The following is a 19,138-nucleotide window of genomic DNA, read 5'->3' on the forward strand; positions in this document are numbered from 1 at the left end:
ACCCTGATTTTGACTTCAACAATGTAAATGCAGACCCACGTGTAGCCCAGCAGAACTCCCTCCTCCTAAGTCCTGCGCTCCAGCCCCTTCGTAGATTTCATTGCCAAATGGTAACAAAAGGAATGGTAGAGATGATGAAGATAGTGATGGTGGAGGCCGGAAGTGGAGACAGTGACAGGGGCAGGGCCTTGGGAAAAAAGGCCACCAGCCAGTGGTGCATGGAGGGAAGACATGGACCATTGCAGAGCCTTAGTGGAGGAGAAGAGGCTGGGCCTAAGGGCTTTGGTTACCAGCAACAGGAAGTCTGGCAGCCTTAGGAGTTAATGAGTTTCTCTTGCTGGCACAGAACAGTGTGGTCCGGAAAGGATTTGATGTCTCCATGGCCAGTCTGTGTCTCAGGGAAGTGGGCCTGGCACCCTGTCAGCTTTCAGCTCTGCCTGAGAGCCACAGCACCAGGAGAAAACATTCCCCCCACAATGAGTGACGAGGCGGAACAGCCTGTCCCGGATCTGCTTGATCTTCACCCCGTAGATGATGGGGTTCAGCGTGGGGGGCAGCAGGAGGTACATGTTGGCACTCAGAATATGAAAATACAGGGGCATGTTCTCTCCAAAGCGGGATGCAAGTGAGGAGAAGAGACGTGGGATGTAAAAGGCTAAGATGGCGCACAGGTGGGTGCCGCACGTCCCAAAGGTCTTGAGCCGGGCGTCTTTCGTGGGGAGGTTGAAGATGGTCCAGAGGATCTGGAAATAGGACAGAATGATAAAAACCACATCCAGACCGGTCACAAAAAAGACAACAAAAAGTCCATAGTAGTTACTGATGCTGATGTCGGCACAGGCCAGATTCAATATGGCCACATGCTCACAGTGCGTGTGGGGGATGATGTTTTTTTTGCAATATGACCACTGCCTGGCCAACAGGAGATAGGGCAGGACAATTATGCTGCCACGCAGCAGCATGGCCAGACCGAGCTTGATCACAACATGATTTGTCAGGATGGTGGAATGTCTCAGGGGATGGCAGATGGCCACGTAGCGATCCAATGCCATGGCCACGAAGAGCCCTGATTCAGTCATGAAGAAGCCTTTTATGAAAAACATCTGGATGAGGCAGGCATTGAATTCGATCTCTCTGGAATTGAACCAGAAGATGCTCAGTGTTTTTGGCAGGATGGATGTCACCAGGACCAGGTCGGTGACAGCCAGCATGCAGAGGAAATAGTACATGGGCTCATGGAGTTTTGGCTCTGTCAGCACGATGCATGGGATGGTGAAGTTCCCTAGGAGGGCTATGACGTACATGGTGCAGAAGGGGATGGAGATCCACACATGAGCCGCCTCCAGGCCGGGAATGCCCAGCAGGATGAAGGTGGAGGGGTTGGTGAAGTGGGTTGTGTTGGGATCTGACATGACGTAGTGGAGAAGGTACTCAACTCTGAAGCAGAACGGTGTCTCCAGTATGTACCGTACGTTACCCTGACTTCCTTTATGTGCAGGTTCTAGTGCAATCCTCGAAGCACAAATGCCTGGAAGATGGAGAGAGTGTTACTATGAGAAACAACACGCACTGGTGTTGGCTGTTCTCGTGAAGTAAGTGGGTTGATCGCTCTTCACACACTGAAACACACTAGCTGTATGGACTCCTGCATTCTCCCCATTGCTCAGCATCTGAGAGAAAGAAAAAAACAACAGAAACCAAAGCTTTGCCAAGGGAACAATACAGAGAAAACAGGTGTCAACAGAGCTGAGGCATTTCAGTGAATCAGAGAAAACATTCAGCTACAAAAGGAACAATCAACTGTATCGTCCTTGTGAGGCACTGAACACGGGCTAACGACCAACGGTCAGAAAGTCCTATCAATAGGCCTTTGTCAGTGAATGGGGGTTGTGATGCAGAGGTGGTCACAGAAGAGCCTTTGAGGTGCTTCCTGGAGTGCTGACATTCACCAACACTCACTTTCTTGCTCTCTGGGGCTTCTCACTGCCCAATCCTGCTGGGCCAGCTCCCTGGTCTCCTCCAGCCAATGCACAGAGCAGAGCCAGGGCTATCCCTAACATGAGTCGAACTGAGGCAGCCTCCTCAGGTGCCAGACTGTGGGGGGCGGGGGAGGTGCCACTAGGGCCCAGAGTGTAGAAAATTGTTTGTGCTGGTGGTGCATATGTAGGTATCAGAGCAATACCATGAGAGGAGTAGAACAGGAAGAAGGCAGCATTGAGACCTCTCAAAGTTTTGGTCCAAGCAAGGGGCCATGGGTGTGTCTTTTGAGCTTCTCGCCTCCGGTGCCAAAATGTTGTGGGCTGGCTCCGAGCAGAGCTCACTCCCTACGCCCCCAAGCGCAGTTGAGACACTGAAACTCTTTGGCTACGTCTACACTGGCCCCTTTTCCGGAAGGGGCATGTAAATTTCACCTATCGTAGTAGGGAAATCCGCGGGGGATTTAAATATCCCCCGCGGCATTTAAATAAAAATGTCCGCCGCTTTTTTCCGGCTTTTAAAAAAGCCAGAAAAGAGCGTCTACACTGGCCCCGATCCTCCGGAAAAAGCGCCCTTTTCCGGAGGCTCTTATTCCTCCTTTGAAGTAGGAATAAGAGCCTCCGGAAAAGGGCGCTTTTTCCGGAGGATCGGGGCCAGTGTAGACGCTCTTTTCCGGCTTTTTTAAAAGCCGGAAAAAAGCGGCGGACATTTTTATTTAAATGCCGCGGGGCATATTTAAATCCCCCGCGGATTTCCCTACTACGATAGGTGAAATTTACATGCCCCTTCCGGAAAAGGGGCCAGTGTAGACGAGCCCTTTAGGTCCAAGGAAATTATAGTGTAGGGCCCAGCTTCCAACGACACCTTTCCCCAACTGGCATCAGAACCCCTAAGGAATGATTTAGGCAATGTCCGTTAGGCAATGAAATGGGAATGTGCACACTGGTTGCTCCTCCAGGTAACGATCATTTACTAAGTACAGGCAGCAGGATTTAAGTGGTTGTGAGTGAAAACAGGCAGAGCAAAGAAGATTACAAACCTAACATATAAAGGAGAATGTTTGTATGTTTGTTCACTAATAACTTGGACACTATAAGGGTATGTCTACACTGCCACCTTAGTTCGAACTAGGATGGCTAATGTAGGCATTCGAACTTGCAAATCAAGCCCGGGATTAAAATATCCCGGGCATTATTTGCATGTTCCTGGGCGCCGCAATGAGGAGTAACAGTAGTCCAAATTAGGGGCTTTAGTTCGAACTATCTAGCCCATGCCGCGTGTAGCCGCGGGCAGGTAGTTCGAACTACGGGCATTTAAAAATGGTGGCGCCCAGGAAGAACATGCAAATGAAGCTCAGGATATTTTAATCCCGAACTTCATTTGCAAGTTTGAATGCCTACATTAGCCTCCCTAGTTCGAACTAGGGTGGCAGTGTAGACATACCCTAAGAGCTATCGCAACCAAACTTTGCATGGATAACCTTTCCTCCAGGAGAAGGTTTGAAGGTACTTTTGGACCCGATCGAGCCTGATCTCAAGCTGTAAAAATAAAAAACTAACCCGCCGTGCTATAGGGGGCTCGCTGTACCTGATGGAACTACATTTCCCATGAGGCATCGCGGGGCAACTATGTGTTAATGCCTGGTGTTTGGTCCATTTCAATGTGTGTGAGGGAGACTGTGAAATGGCTGCTGAGGTTGCTGCAGGTCGTGCCGTATCCTGGGGCCCAGAGGAGTCGCCCCTGCTGCCCTCGGGGGAGCGGCCTGGACATCCCTGGGGGAGCGGCAGGAGGCAGTGGGCACCAGTTGGAGAGCCTGTCCAAGGCAAATGGATCAAGCTGAGCCAGCCCTTCCTGGTGAGGCCCATCCAGGTGGGGCCAATGCCTCCATTCGCCCTGCCCGGCCTGCCCCTGGCTGCAGCCGCGGGGCTCTTCACCGTCTCTCCTCTCAGCCTGCCACAGGAGCCTCCGCACCAGGAGCAGCACCATCACCACCGCCACCGCCTGGCTGCGGACTCTGAGCCCGGCCACCCTGCCGGGGCCAAGCCACACAAGGAGAAGTGGGGGAGCCCCAGGGACAGGGCAGCGGGGTGGTCCAGCAAGCAAGGTGAGGGGGTGGGCAAGGTCCCGGCGGGGGGTGTGTGTGTGTATGGGGGGAGGCTTGGCAGGAGGAGTGGGAGGAGGCTTGAGGCACCCCAGCGGTTGTCACCCTGAGCAATGCCTTCACGTGGCTGCGTGAGCCTGCAGGGCACGTCTCTTCCTGCCCCAAGAGTTACCCGGGAAACCGGAAGAACAAAATTTAGAAAAACAGTAGTGCCAGGTAAACTCTCTTGAACCTACTGGGATGCCGCCTCACAATTTAGTGCTTAAAACTGGTTCTGCGATTATTCTTCTAAGGAATCTGGATGCAACACGATTATGCAATGGGACGAGATTGTGTACAAAAAATTAATGCCCCACGTAATAGAAGCAACAATTTTAACAGTTTATGCGAAAGGTGAGGACATATTTATACTACGCATACCAATCATCCCTACAGATACGCCCTTCGAATTTAAACAGCTTCAGTTCCCAATACGACTCGCCTTTGCAATGTCCATAAACAAAGTGCAAGGACAGTCACTTAAAGTAGCTGGAGTTGATTTGGAGACACCTTAGTTTTCTATGTTGCGTGTTCACGAGTGGGAAGTGGAAAAAATTTGTACATAATATATACAGTAGCCCAATGTCGGTGACTCTGTAATGCTGTAGCATTACATTTTGCCTCTGGGGGGTACTGTTGCCTCTTGCCGTGGCACTCGGCTGACTTCTGCGCCACTGAGCCGGGCTGCCGTGGGGGAGCCCAAATGGCCGCTTGCTCCCCTGCGGCGGCCTGACTGAGCAGCGCAGAACTCAGCCAAGCACCACAGCGTGAGGCGAAGGGGGGAAGGGTGGTAACGTACACGCCCAGAGGGTGGGGCCTGGATGAGCGTGCATCCCCGACAGAGACAGAGGAGAGCGGAGAGAGAGTGAGAGGCAGGAGGAGGAGAAGAGAAAGAGAGAGACGGAGCGGAGAGAGAGAGTGAGAGGCAGGAGGGGGAGAAGAGAAAGAGAGAGACGGAGCGGAGAGAGAGTGAGAGGCAGGAGGAGGAGGAGACGAGAAAGGGAGTGTGAGAGGCAGGAGGGGGAGAAGAGAAAGAGATAGATGGAGAGAGAGGCAGAAGGCGGAGGAGAGCTGAGAGAGGGAGGGAGGCAGTAGGAGGTGGAAAGAGAAAGAGAGAGAGAGAGAAGGAGTGAGAGACTAGAGGCTCAGGAGAGAAGACCGACATGGAGGAGAGACCTGAAAATCCCATCTTATGACGGGCTAATTATCTAGTTTGTTAAGAATAATGGAACAACAACTATAGTTTACGATAAAGTTTTTGATGATAACATGTAAAATTGGTTGTTTCATAATTTTTTGTCTATATATTGTAAACCCTATAGAAATCAGTGCACCTTTTCTACCATTCAAAAAAAGAAAATGGACTATTGTTTTTCTAAATTTCGTTCCTCCGGTTTCTCGGGCAACGCCGGGTAACTCCAGCTAGTTTTAAATAACAAAAACCACGTAGATAATTCTAACATACACTTTTGCTTGTTACAAAGCCCCACAAAAATGGTTCTTGTTCCAGCTAAGCCTCAAAAACCAGGGAAGTCTCCTTTTTCCTCCGCACAAATTTGCATCGCTTCTCCTGATCCCTTTTTTGGAAGAGTTTTTTTCAAAAAGAAAAAGCAGTCTAGACAGGGGGTTTCAAAAGAACCCTGTAAACTTCATTTTTTCAGAGAGAAGTGTTCTTTCGAAAAAAGGGGGGCTTTTTTTGAAAACCCCGATCTACTCTGGTTTTTTTTCGAAAAATACTCTTCTGAGAAAGGGATCAGAAGAAGAGATGCAAATTCGCACTAAACTTGCATATCTTCTTTCGAAAGCCATGGGCAATGTCGACTTGCCCTCCGAGTGCAGAAGCTGGGGTCCCGCAAAGAGCTCAAACCTTTGCCTCTACAGGCTCCGGTTACAAAAACTTCCCCTCAGAATCCTAATACACAGATTTTGGGGAATTGCTGCCTTCTCCATGTTCTTTTTATCCCTAAAACTAGGGGTGGTCACTTGAGCCCACCCCCCAGTGGTACCCCAAGGTCTTTGCCCCAAAAGAACTTGAAAAAAGAAAAGAGAAAAACAAGCAGCAGTGACTGGTAGCTGACCCCTCCATCAGGCTGTGGCTACACTGCTGGGTTTTTTTCTGGAAGAAGATGTTCAAATCCTGCTCTTATTTGCATATCTTCTTCTGATTCTTTCTGTGGAAGAAGTTTTTCCAGTATTTGGCCCCGTGTAGATGGGGACAAATGTCAAACAACCCCCGTCTTTCGCAAGACCCTATAAACCTTGCAAAAGAAGGAGGGGTTTCTGACATTTCGCCCTGTCTATATGGGGCCAAATACTGGTAAAATCTCTTCCTCAAAAAGAATCGGAAAAAGATATGCAAACGAGAGCATGATTTGAATAGCCTCTTTCAGAAAAAAACAGCAGTGTAGCTGTAGCCTCAGATGCCTGCAGACACACACACACACACACACACACACACACACACACACACACACACACACACACACACACACACACACACACACAGACCTTCCAGGACACAAGAATCAAATCATCACCTGAAAAGATGTTTATTAGAAAAGATAAGATAAACTTGATGCAGCAGACTTGCTTACTAGATGTTACAAAGCAACTAAGGAAAGCAAATGAAAACAGAGAAAAAAACTCTGGAATAATGCTTAGATGGCAAAGGGGGAGGGGAGGCAGAGTTTCACACAGAACAGTTCAAACCAAACCCCAAAATAAAGAAAAATGACCCTGAACGTGGCTGGATTCACTTTCCCCTGCTACTTACTTCTGATTTTCTCTTTGTTCAGTCCACTTCCATGCCTTGAATTCTATGGAGGCCTGGCAGTCTTGTCTGGGTTTCAGTCATTCTGTGTGTCTCAACTCCTGGTTTCTCTCTCCCACACAAAGAAAGTGGGCAGGGAACCTAGATCCAATTCAAATTTGAACCCCCTATCTTGATTGGCTCTCCCAGCCCCTTGGCCCACACCTTTGCTAGGTACCTGAGTTAACCCCTTAGTCACTGGATGCCAGTCAGTGCTCTCCCTGTTCATGATACCTGGATCTTCAGTTATCTTCTTGGGTGTGCCACACCAGCCAAAGACAAAGAAACGGCTCGTTTCCCATTGTTTTCTAGATTTCCACTTAGGGTGGGAATTCTGTTTCTACATCCCACCCTTCGGTGGGAAGTTAGCTGGCCAGCCCCTATTAGTTAAGGAGATCACATGACTTCCTAGGACCAACCACTGCTAAGACTTGAAGGACAAAATGGGCCATTTACAGCTGACCAGACCTTGAGGGAAAAACCTTTGGTGGCTTGCCTAGGCACATTTAAAACCACAAACCATTCCAGACTCCATAAAGCTATCTTTACACACAAGGATGGTACCTGCACTGAAGTAACATGAACAGACCCAGTGGATTGGACATGAGGACTGATGGGTTACATGAAGCAATTTGCTCCAAGCATCTTTGAGTGAGGCATCTTTGGGTCCATAAGTCCATTTCAAAAAGCACAAGGGAGGGGTCACCACAGTTTGGTTCAGCCCAGATCGGTTCTAGACCTGACGCCCTTCACTATTTTTATGAATGAACTGGAAGCAAATAGGAAATGGTTGTGGATAACATTTGGAGAGAGCCGAAAGATTTGCGGAAGGGTGACAGTGAGGAGGCCAGGGCAGGTACACAGACTGATTGGCAGCATTTGGTGAAGAAGCAAGACCCAGTGGCAGGAAGCACAAGTTTGGATAAGAGGAAATGGAGGGGGACTATGACGGCCATCTTCAGAAAGCTGAGAAAAGTCGTTTTGCCTTGCCCAAGAGGGCAGGACAACAGACAAGGGGTCTAACTCCATCAGAGCAGATTTTGATGAAATTGCAGGGAAACTTTCTCCCCTATCAGATCAGAAGCAGCATGGAAGAAATGCCGCAGGAGATTGTAAAAGCTCTTAATGGAAAGTTGAAAAAAGAGGCTGGCCAGCCATCTTCCATGGTTCAGAAACAAACATCTTTCCAGGGGCTAGAACACTGACCCTAATCTCCCTTTTCACCCATAGGTTCTGGGATTCTAGGATGTAAATTTCATGGCAGGTCATGGGGACACACCTGTCATTTGGCCCCTTGTAGAGGTAACTGAGTGAAATCAAAAGGCCGGAATTGTACAAGAGCTCAGACTGGATGATCTAATGGTTTCATCTCACCCTTGCAACCTACGACTCTATCAAGAAAGAAAGAAAGAAAAGCTGCCATTTAAACTTGCTGTGTCTTACAACACAGGAACAAGGAGACAGCAAATTATATGGAAACCCTGAATATGGAACACTAATAAAAGAAAACGGTCCACATAATACATATTCGGCCTGTGGAACTCCTTGCCACATGAATTACTGCAGCCAAGAGCCTAGTTAAATGGGATTCACACATGATTGGCCATTACTCTTAATTGCACTGCTCGTTAAGCAAATCTGACACCTTCCATTAGTAGGGCCCATTTTCAGAAGCATCTCAGTTTGCCCGGCTTTACACATTTGGACTGAAATTTCCAAACCTGGGTGTCTGCATCTGGTGGGACTGGTTTTTGAAAATCTGAGATCACCGTTTGGGTGATCACCGACTGATGCGAGGACAGATGTCCTGTCTAGGATAAAAAACAATGTGCAATTGTTCCAGTGTGGAGCCTTAGCACCTCCATGTTTTCCACTCCTCCCCTGAAACGCAACGGGAGAGGCGACAGTGTCTGGGCATGAACACACACCTGGCTGCTGAAGGCTTGACTCAGGTCTCACTATAGGACTGTGCATAAAATCGCCCTTTTAAATAACGATATCGATCAATGTGATATTATGTCTGTAATCACATGAATTGTGGTCCATTTTTTTATGAATGTGATTTGAATTAATTTGTTGGTAACCCTTTTAAGAACCTCTGGAGAATTTGGGGATTTTAACCTTTTAAAATCTATTGCAACGGAAAACCCATTTTACCCTTTGCACCTTAACTCTGTTTAAAGCTAGGTGTGTGTCTGTGCAAAAGTGTGAATGAAGGGGAGGGATGTCCAGGGATTGGTCCCTGCAGACAGCCTGGCTGGAGACCAGCTGCCAGCACCACCTTGATGGCCAGAGAACAAAGCCAGTGAAGCCTGCGATAGAACCCACCCAAGAAAGAGAAAAACTCAAGCGCCATCAAGAGAAGATCTGAGTCCCATCTGCTAGCAACTGAGGACTCATGGTCCTACAGTGTCCTGGGGCCGTGAGACAGCACAGGTTCTATGAACTAAACCATACAAAAAAGATGGGAGCAAACCTGTAGCATCGGGTCTGGTCTTGTCAACATCAGCGCATCGGTCCAGGTGGACAGGAACCCACCTCCTCACATCCCCCTCTCCATCTCACTCACCTAGCCAGTGATTGATGGGAAGCCACACATTTCTAACTCAGCGGAGTGTGAGTACATGAGTCTGGTCTTACCAAAACATGTGACATCTTGCCTTGCCCCCCTTGAAGAAAATCCCATGCAATTCCTTTAAATACAACATCAGAGACATGACAGCTGTTTTCAAGAAGCTAAAGGGGCGTTAGAAGGAGGAGGACAAGAAGCAATGGGCTTAAACTGCAGCAAGGGAAGTTTAAATTGGACATGAGGAAAAACATCCTACCTGCCGGGGTGGTTAAACACTGGAATAAGTTGCCTAGGGAGGTTGTAGATTCTCCATCTCTGGAGACATTTAAGAGCAGGTTGCATGTACATCTATCGGGGATGGTCTAGATGGTGCTTAGTTCTGCCGTAGGGGAAGGGGACTGGACTGGAGGATCTCTCGAGGTCCCTTCCAGATCTAATGTTCTAGGATCACGACCAGGGCAGGTTACCCTCAGAGGTGCCTGAGCAAACAGCGGCCACTGAAATGCAGGCACATAACACCGGCGCACACGCAGTCAGAGAAAAGGCTGCTGGGGAGAAAAGGTCACCGCTGTATTCTCTACCTCATCACGGCCACAAAGCTCTGCGGTTGTCGGGCAGGTCAGTTCTCAGCCAGAGCTGGTATATGTGAATGCTGAGAGGGACATGTCTTCCCTGGGAACTCCCCTCAGGCAGCCGTGTCCCGCACCTCTCTCAGCCCAGTGTCTGCAGCAGTGTCCTGCGCCGAGAGCCAGCACAGGACTGTGCAGTGTAATATAGCTCTGGGCAGTCCCGGGGGGGTTCGCTCAGCCCCGAGCAGAGAAGTGGAATCTGGATGTAAACAGGCCGGAGACCAGCCTGTCTGTGCTCTGGGGTTTTTTAGCAGTGAGTAGTAAACAGCAATTAAGGGCCCTTCCCAGAGGGCAAAGAGAACTCCTGGGCTCTGGGCTGAGTCAGGGAGCAATTGGCTGCTCTGTCTGTTTGTGTGTATCTAAAAAGTGCTGTTGATTAGGAAGAAAACGAGGGACAATGCCCAGGTCTCCACAGCGTCTGAGGCCTGTCACTGCCCAGGGGGATGGGCAGACAGTGACAGACAGATCTGGAGAGAGCTGACCATGGGGGACAGGAATTCCTTCTGCAGGCGCACAGGCTGTGGCTAAGGGAACACAGATCAGTCATTCTCCTCAGGAACGACCATCGCTCTGGGCAGCACCTTCCATTGAGGGATCGTAAACGCATCTAGCACAGGAAAGTCACTCTGCATGTATCCCCATGGTACACATGGGTAAACTGAGGCACAGGGAGACGTGTTTTGGCCAAGGTCAGACAGAGAAGGAGTGTCAGGATGACGGAGCGACCTAGGAGCCTGGGCGTCCCGGCAGAAACCTCTGTTGATCTGTGAAACCGAGAGGGACGTGGACTCCCGCTCGGGCAGGGGCTGTTCATTAGGCAGGAGGCAGAGGAAAGGCTGGGGGAGGGAGGCTGAGCCTTCCCCATCCTCTCCGGGTGAATCCAAGGGTCTCAGAACTAGCAGGAGTGTGGGAGCTCCCCACTCCCGGGAGGCGTGAACTCTGAGGGTACGTCTAGACTACATGGCTCCGTCGACGGAGCCATGTAAACTAGTTTATCTGTCATAGTCAATGAAGCAGGGTTTTAAATAATCCCCGCTTCATTAAAATAAACATGGCCGCCTTGCTGTGCTGTCAATCAGTTGACAACGGAAGCATAAGGGAGCGACCAACAATGACAACAATGACCATATTCAGTCAGAGGGGATCACATAGTATTGTTCCCCCCGAGCTCCACTACAGTGGCCGGCCCCTAGGGAAGGGACGTTGTCCAGGCTGCAGCAGGGGAAGTGGCTAGCCTGGCTGAGCACGTCGTTCACTGTGTACCTGAAGTGACACACACTGACTCCCTCTGGATTTGAAATGTGCTCGCGCCTGCAGCTACGGCTCCAAGGCCGGTTATGCAGAGTCTGGCGGACACAGAGAGAAATGCGGGTCCAAGACCGAATGAGCCAAGAAAGAAACAGATCCCCAGCTGATGGACACCTAAGTGTTCTTCAAAGGAGTCCCATCTGCACGACTAACCATTTTTGGTCAGAGAGCCCCACTTCCTGGTTGGGAAATCTGGCCCCTTCTAAGAGCTGGGATCTGAGTGGTTTCCATTTAATAGGAAATCCCTCGGGGACTTCTGGCATTGGCCATTGTCAGCAGACAGGACACGAGGCTGGATGGACCTTTGGTCTGACCCCATCTGGCTCTTCCCATGTCCTTATGTTCTTAAGAGGCTCAGTGTGCTACCAGCAAGCCCTAGGTTATTACCCTGGCTATTTCCGGAGATTAATTATAATTTTACTGTATCTGATTGTCTTTAAGGGTCTAACAGACCCAACATCATCCTCCCTGTTTCTAATCATGGTGGCAACCTGTCTTAGAGTCCCAGAGTCCCACAATCTCTGTGTTACTCTGGAAAATAATAATGACATTACAAAAATGTAAATCTTCCCAAGATCGTCTTCAAGAGGAGAGAGGTTGAGGTAACGCCTGGGCATGTAAATATAGCTGTCCAAAAGCTTTGGGTGATAACTGACTATTAACATAGAGGTATAGAATCCTAGGGCTGTCAGAGACTTCCGAGTCCAGCCCCCTGCCCGAAGCAGGACCAACCTCAACTCAATCATCCCAGCCAGGGCTTGGTCAAGCCGGGACTTAAACACCTCTAGGGATGGAGATTCCACCCCCTTCCCTAGATAACCCATCCCAGCACTTCCCCACCCTCCTAGGGAAATAGTTTTTTCGTCATATCCAATCTAAACCTCCCTCACTGCAACTTGAGACCATTGCTCCTCATTCTGCCATCTGTCACCACTGAGAACAGCCTCACTCTAGCCTCTGGTACCTCCTTTCAGGAACTTGAAGGCTGCTCTCAAATCCCCCCTCACTCTTCTCTTCTGCAGACTAAACAAAGCCAAATCCCTCAGCCTTTCCTTGTAGGTCATGTGCGCCAGCCCCCTAATCATATCTGTTGCCAAACGAAAACCAAACGGATGGCAGAGATGATCCAGACTGTGATGGCGGAGGGCAGGAGAGGAGACAGTGACAGAGGCAGGGCCTTAGACAAAAAGGCCACCAGCCAGTGGGACATGTAGGGAAGACATGGACCAGGGCAGAGCCATGGCAGAGTTATGGAAGAGAAGAGGCTGGGCCTAAGGGCTTTGGTTACCAGCAACAGGGAGTGCGGCAGCCTTAAGAGTTGATGAGTTTCTCTTGCTGCCACAGAACAGTGTGGCCAGGAACAGATTTGATGTCTCCTTGGCCGTTCTGTAAGGGTATGTCTATACTAGCCCCCTAGTTCGAACTACCTGCTATTCCTCCTGGAATGCGGTTTAACAGGTAGTTCGAACTAGGGCTTTACTTCGAACTAGTGGGTCCCTGCCACATGTAGACGTGGGCAGTTAGTCCCGACTTGTAAATTTCAAAAATGGCAACCAGTCGGGATATTTAATTCCCAGGCTTGATTTGCAACTTCAAATGCCTACATTAGCCTCCCTAATTTGAACTAGGGGGCTAGTGTAGACAAACCCTAACTAGGGAAGTGGGCCCAGCACCCTGACAGCCCTCAACTCTTCCTGAGAGCCACAGCACCAGGAGAAAACTTTTCCCCCACAATGAGTGAAGAGCCGGAGCAGTCTGTGACGGATCTGCTTGGTCTTCACCCCGTAGATGATGGGGTTCAGTGTGGGGGGCAGCAGGAGGTACAGGTTGGCACTGAGAATATGAAAATACAGGGGCATGTTCTCGCCAAAACGGGAAGTGAGCGAGGTAAAGAGACGTGGGATGTAAAAGGCTAAGATGGCGCACAGATGGGTGATGCATGTCCCAAAAGTCTTGAGCCGGGCATCCTTTGTGGGGAGGCGGAAGATGGCTCGGAGGATGTGTGTATAGGACAGAGCAATAAAAACTGCATCCAGACCAGTCACACAGAATACCACAAAGAGGCCGTAGTAGCTACTAATGCGGATGTCGGCACAGGCCAGTTTCACCACAGCCATGTGTTCACAGTGCGTGTGGGGGATGATGTTTGTTCTGCAATATGGCCACTGTCTGGCCAGCAGGAGATAGGGCAGGACGATTATGCCCCCACGGAGCAGCATGGCCAGAGCGAGTGTGGCCACCACACGGTTTGTGAGGATGGTGGAATGTCTCAGGGGGTGGCAGATGGCCACGTAGCGATCATACGCCATGGCCACGAAGAGCCCCGACTCAGTCATGAAGAAGCCATGAATGACATACAGCTGGGTGAGACAGGCGCTGAAATCAATCTCCCTGGACTTGAACCAGAAGATGCTCAGCGTTTTGGGCAGGATGGATGTCACCAGGACCAGGTCGGTGACGGCCAGCATGCAGAGGAAATAGTACATGGGCTCATGGAGTCTTGGCTCTGTCTTCACAATGTATAGGATGGCGACGTTCCCCAAGATGGCTACGATATACATGGCGCAGAAGGGGATGGAGATCCAGACATGGGCTGCCTCCAGGCCAGGGATGCCCAGCAGGATGAAGGTGGAGGGGTTGGTGAATTCGGTTGCATTAGAATCTGACATGGAGTAGACAAGAAGTCGGTGAACTCTGCAGTAGGTGGGTATCTCCTGCCTATACAGCAACTTGTACCTGAGTTCTAGGATGATGGTCGCAGTACCAATGCCTGGGAGGAGAGACAGCGGTAATATGAGATTTTACACGTGCTACTAGAGGCTGTTCTCATCCATTAAGCGGGCTGATCGCTCATCACACACCGAAATACAATATGAGATATAGGGATTCCCCTATTCACTCCGTTGCTCCAAATCTACATGCAACAACATGCTCTGGGTATGTCCTCAATATTGGCCACACACGTTTGACAATAAAGGGCAGAGCAGAGAGCAAGGGGGTTGACAAGTCTGCCAATGAGACTGGCGGAGGCCACCATGTGCAGACAGACAGAAATGTCTGGGACTGTTTAGTCTGGGGAGTAGACAAAGGGGCAAATCTGGGAAAACAAAAAATGGAAGCGATCACATTGGAATGGGCAAATAGAGAACCCCTCCTCACCTGTGGCATCTATAGATAGGGCTTCCAAAGGGCCGAGTCCCCAAACAAAGGATCAGGAAAAAAAGGACGAGGAGGAAAAATGTAGAAAGAAAAACGGGAAAGAAACGTGGAAGTTCTGTCAGAATTAGTTTATGAGATGATTGCAAAAGATTCCCTAGTCAATGACGGGGAACAAACGTGGCTCAAAACCCATCCATTTGCTAAGGAAGAGCATCAATTCATGGGGAAATAGGAATATGTGTATCAATGGGGGTGGGAGGGAATATAGATAGCAAGCCACACCGATTGGAAGTTACGAAAATTGATAGGGAATGTTAAAGACGTTAGGGAAACCTCTATGCTTAACAGGAGTTAGGATCAGAATAGGATTTTTTTTAAATAAGAATCTTCAGGACAAAAAAACTCTTGGAAAAGTTTAAGGCCGATTACTAGACAGAGAAAGGCATTTTAATGTGATGTAGAATTATGAATCCCAGCGTTACCAATTGACTCTTCTCCCCACATCTCAATAAGATCCAGGTCTACTAATTCAGATACCAGGAGAGCCAAATAAAAAAGGAGGTAAAATTAGGGTAATTATGTTTTATATGTAGACATTTAAAAAAATAATAATGTGCTTTTTTAAAAGAAAGGTGTGACAAGTTTAGGAAACTATGGAAAAGTTGGTATGAGATTGGGGGGAAAAAAGTCTAGGAATATAATTAATGCCATTTGTGGCAGTGTCATGGCTCCTTCCCCACTCTGGCATGATAAATGCAGAAGTGGGGGCCAGCAAGTGTACCCCAAAGCCTTATCTACCAGGCTTTGGTATAAAACTTCCCCCCAAGATCTTAAAACCCTAGATCTTGGGAATAAAACTTCCGCTGCCACCACCCAAATGTTGATAAAGAAACCAGGGGAAAGATCATTTGGGAAATCTCACCCCTAAGATAAAAATCAGCGCACACCATTAACCACTGCCAGGTTAATAAAAAGAAAAGAAAGAACTTTTATTATTACAACAATATTCCTGTTGCAAACATCATGGCTACGTCTACACTGGCCCCTTTTCCGGAAGGGGCATGTAAATTTCATGAGTCGTAGTAGGGAAATGCGCGGGGGATTTAAATATCCCCCGCGGCATTTAAATAAAAATGTCCGCCGCTTTTTTCCGGCTTTTGAAAAAGCCGGAAAAGAGCATCTACACTGGCCCCGATCCTCCGGAAAAAGCACCCTTTTCCGGAGGGTCTTATTCCTACTTTGAAGTAGGAATAAGATCCTCCGGAAAAGGGCACTTTTTCCGGAGGATCGGGGCCAGTGTAAACGCTCTTTTCCGGCTTTTTTAAAAGTCTGAAAAAAGCGGCGGACATTTTTATTTAAATGCCGCGGGGGATATTTAAATCCCCCGCGCATTTCCCTACTACGACTCATGAAATGTACATGCCCCTTCTGGAAAAGGGGCCAGTGTAGACGTAGCCATGGAGAAACTCCATGGGCCTAGAACTTAGTTACAAAGAAAAGCCAAAACATCTTTTAAACAGTGCCAGATCTCAGATCCCATACCCAATCCTTAAAACAATAAAACCTAACGAAACTACCTAAACTTTACCCTACTTACGGAAAATGAAGAATGGTGTCTTGGAGAGAGAGAGACATGCTTGTCCCTCTCTGTAGCTGCAGAGAGCTCACTCAGAGACACAAAAGGGAGAAAGGAAAAAAACCCAAATTCCTTTGTCCCAGTTTGAAAAGTCCCACCTACGTTCCTATTGGTCACTCCACCTGGCTAGGTGTAGTTAACCCCTTAATCCCCAGGCTGCTGGCTAACCCTCATAATCATGACAGGCAGGGCCCGCCTTACATAGCCACAGCTCCCTGTTATGGTTTTCAGTCCTTACTTCCCTTTTTCCCAAGTGTCCCCATCTCCAGGATGGGTTAGAGTTTGTTCCGAGTCCGATAACAGTCTCCCGAGAGCTGCCACTTGTCTTTACCTGGGGCCTCTGGTTGGATACTCTGGGGCTGTGTCTTCACTGGGCCACTTATTCAGGAAAATCAGCCGTTTTTCCGGAATAACTTGCCAGCTATCTACACTGGCCCCTTGAATTTCTGGAAAAGCACTGACGATCTACTGTAAGAAATCAGCCGCTTTTCTGGATAAACTATGCTGCTCCCGTTGGGGCAAAAGTCCTTTTTCCGGAAAACTGTTCCGGAAAAGGGCCAGTGTAGACAGCACAGTAGTGTTTTCCGTAAAAAAGCCCTGATCGTGAAAATGACGATCGGGGCTTTTTTGCGGAAAAGTGCGTCTAGATTGGCCACGGACGCTTTTCCGGAAAAGCACTTTTTCTGGAAAAGCATCCTGCCAATGTAGACGCGCTTTTTCCAGAAATACTTATAACGGAAAACTGTTCTGTTTTAAGCATTTCCGGAAAATCATGCCAGTGTAGAGGTAGCCTGGTTGCCCTCTGCTTTCCGGCATCCCCCTCCTTGCCAAGGAACCTGCCAGGGGAGGACAACCTGCTATGCCAGCCAGCGCTCACCGTCCCCCCTTCTTGGAGCTAGGTGGCTTCCTTTTAAATCCCCAGCTTCAGAGGCAGTGCCCAGGGACACGTCACTCGCGCCATGTCCACTGGCCCACCTTCCTGCAGGGTCCTAAAGCCACTGCTTCTCATGGCCACTAGCACACAGGCGCTGCAAGTCTGGCGCAGCTTGGTGTATCCGAGCCAGCACGGCTTCCATCCAGGGTCCTAAGGCTGCTGCTTCTCATGGCCGCTAGCACACAGGTGCTGCAAGTCTGGCGCAGCTTGGTGTATCCGAGCCAGCACGGCTTCCATCCAGGGGCCTAAGGCCGCCGCTTCTCGGGGTCGCTAGCACGCAGGTGCTGCAAGTCCAGTGCGGCTCAGTGTATCCGAGCCAGCGTGGCCTCTGCCAGGGTCCTAAAGCCGCCACTTCTCGGGGTCGCTAGCACGCAGGTGCTGCAAGTTCGACGCGGCCCGACACATCCCCTGTCACACCAATCAACAGGGGTTATGTAAAACAAAAGCACCTGAGTTCAGGTTTGGTGGCTCACGGGACCAATGCAGATCAAATAGACTTCAGTTAATCGGAGTCAAGTATCAGAGGGGGAGCCGTGTTAGTCTGAATCTGCAAAAGCGGCGAGAAGTCCTGTGGCACCTTATAGACTAACTGACTTCAGTCCACAGGACTCCTCGCCGCTTTTGCAGTTTATCGGAGGCTTTTCATTCAGTAGGAGAAAACATTCAGATACAGAAGGAAAACTTACTCTGCAACCTCACACTTCAACGGGACTGAAAACTGGCTCATTGCCAGCTATGAGAAAGCCATTGTCCACGGGCTCTCGTCAGGGAATGGGGCTGTTTCCAGTTCGGTTCTGCAGGGATCAGAACGAGGCCTGATGCCATCCGTTCTTTTCATTCATGATCTGGATGCAAACGGCAAATCGCTGCAGATGGCCCAGAGATTTGCGGAGGGGTGACAATGAGGAGGCCAGGGCAGGCACACAGACTGATTGGCAGCATTTGGTGAGCTGGGCCAGGCAAGCCAACTGTTTAATACAGTCACATGCAAAGTTATCCTAGTGGAACAGGGACTCCAGACCCGACACACAGACAGGAGCCTGGTGCTGTGGAACGCAGGAGCCCCGAAAGGAAATTAGGTTCAATGTGGACACCCAGTTCCCCATGGGCTCCCAGTGCAATGCTGGGGCTGAAAGGGCTGATGGGACCCTTTGGTGAATAAACAGGGGAGTGATGAGTTGCAGGGAAAAGACAAGAGGTTCAAAGTCCATCGAAGCAGATTTCAATGAAACCGCAAGGAAACGTTCCCAGCGGTAAGAACAGAAGGCGCTGGGAGAAATGCAGCGGGAGATCGAGGAAACTCTTAATGGAAAGCATGAAAAAGAGGCAGGTTAGTCATCCATCTTCCACGGTTCGGAAACAAACTATCTTGCATCTCGGCGGGGGTTCGAGTAACTGATCCTACCTGTCTCTTTTCACCTACAGCTTCTAGGATTCTGTGATGTGAAATTCTAGGGAAGGTAGGGGTCATACGCACACCCCCGTCATTTGGCCCAACGCAGGGGTAACTGCATGAAATTGAAAGGCCTGAATTTTACAAAAGCTCAGACTGGATGATCTAATGGTCCAACCTTGAAACCCACGAATCTATCCGTAAACAGAGAAAAGCTGCCATGACACTGGCTGTGTCGTATAGCACAGGGACAAGGGCACATTGAATTGTATGGAAACTCTGAACATGGCTGACAGAACATATATTGTGCCGGTGGAACTCCTTGCCACTAACATTACTGCAGAGCGTAGCTGAATGGGAACCACACTCGGATTGGCCATTGCGCTCATTAGTTCAGCAAATCTGACACCTCCAATTAGCAGGGCCCATTTTCAGACACTTCCCAGTTTACCCAGCTTTATGCATTTGACCTGAAATTCCCCAGCCTGGGTATGGGTCGGGTATGAATGGGATTGAAAATCTGAGACGTCACCATTCAGGGGACTTCTTGACTGAAGCGAGGGGAGAAGATGTCTTGTCTA

General features: G+C 49.3%; 1 protein-coding gene across 1 annotated transcript; it reads right to left on the bottom strand.

Annotated features, from left to right (window-relative positions):
• Nucleotides 1–395: 395 nt before the first annotated feature.
• LOC102449304 (olfactory receptor 52E4-like) lies at nucleotides 396–14,104 on the bottom strand. Its single transcript, XM_075939343.1, has 3 exons — nucleotides 13,168–14,104; nucleotides 1,228–1,528; nucleotides 396–912 (listed from the first exon to the last, which is right to left on the bottom strand). Exons 1-3 carry the CDS (start codon nucleotides 14,102–14,104, stop codon nucleotides 396–398), a joined length of 1,755 nt encoding a protein of 584 aa, XP_075795458.1.
• Between the last annotated feature and the right edge of the window lie 5,034 nt (nucleotides 14,105–19,138).

This window comes from Pelodiscus sinensis, chromosome 1, assembly GCF_049634645.1.
Source record: "Pelodiscus sinensis isolate JC-2024 chromosome 1, ASM4963464v1, whole genome shotgun sequence".
NCBI lineage: Eukaryota > Metazoa > Chordata > Testudines > Trionychidae > Pelodiscus > Pelodiscus sinensis.

Coding starts and splice junctions, on each gene's coding strand:
- LOC102449304 (XM_075939343.1), bottom strand. CDS start 14,104: ATGTCAGATTCTAATGCAACCGAATTCACCAACCCCTCCACCTTCATC. Junction 1,529..13,167: donor GCTCCGGCTCTTCACTCATT/GTGGGGGAAAAG, acceptor TCCATCTTCCAG/GCATTTGTGCTTCGAGGATT. Junction 913..1,227: donor CCAAAACTCCATGAGCCCAT/GTACTATTTCCT, acceptor CCTGTTGGCCAG/GCAGTGGTCATATTGCAAAA.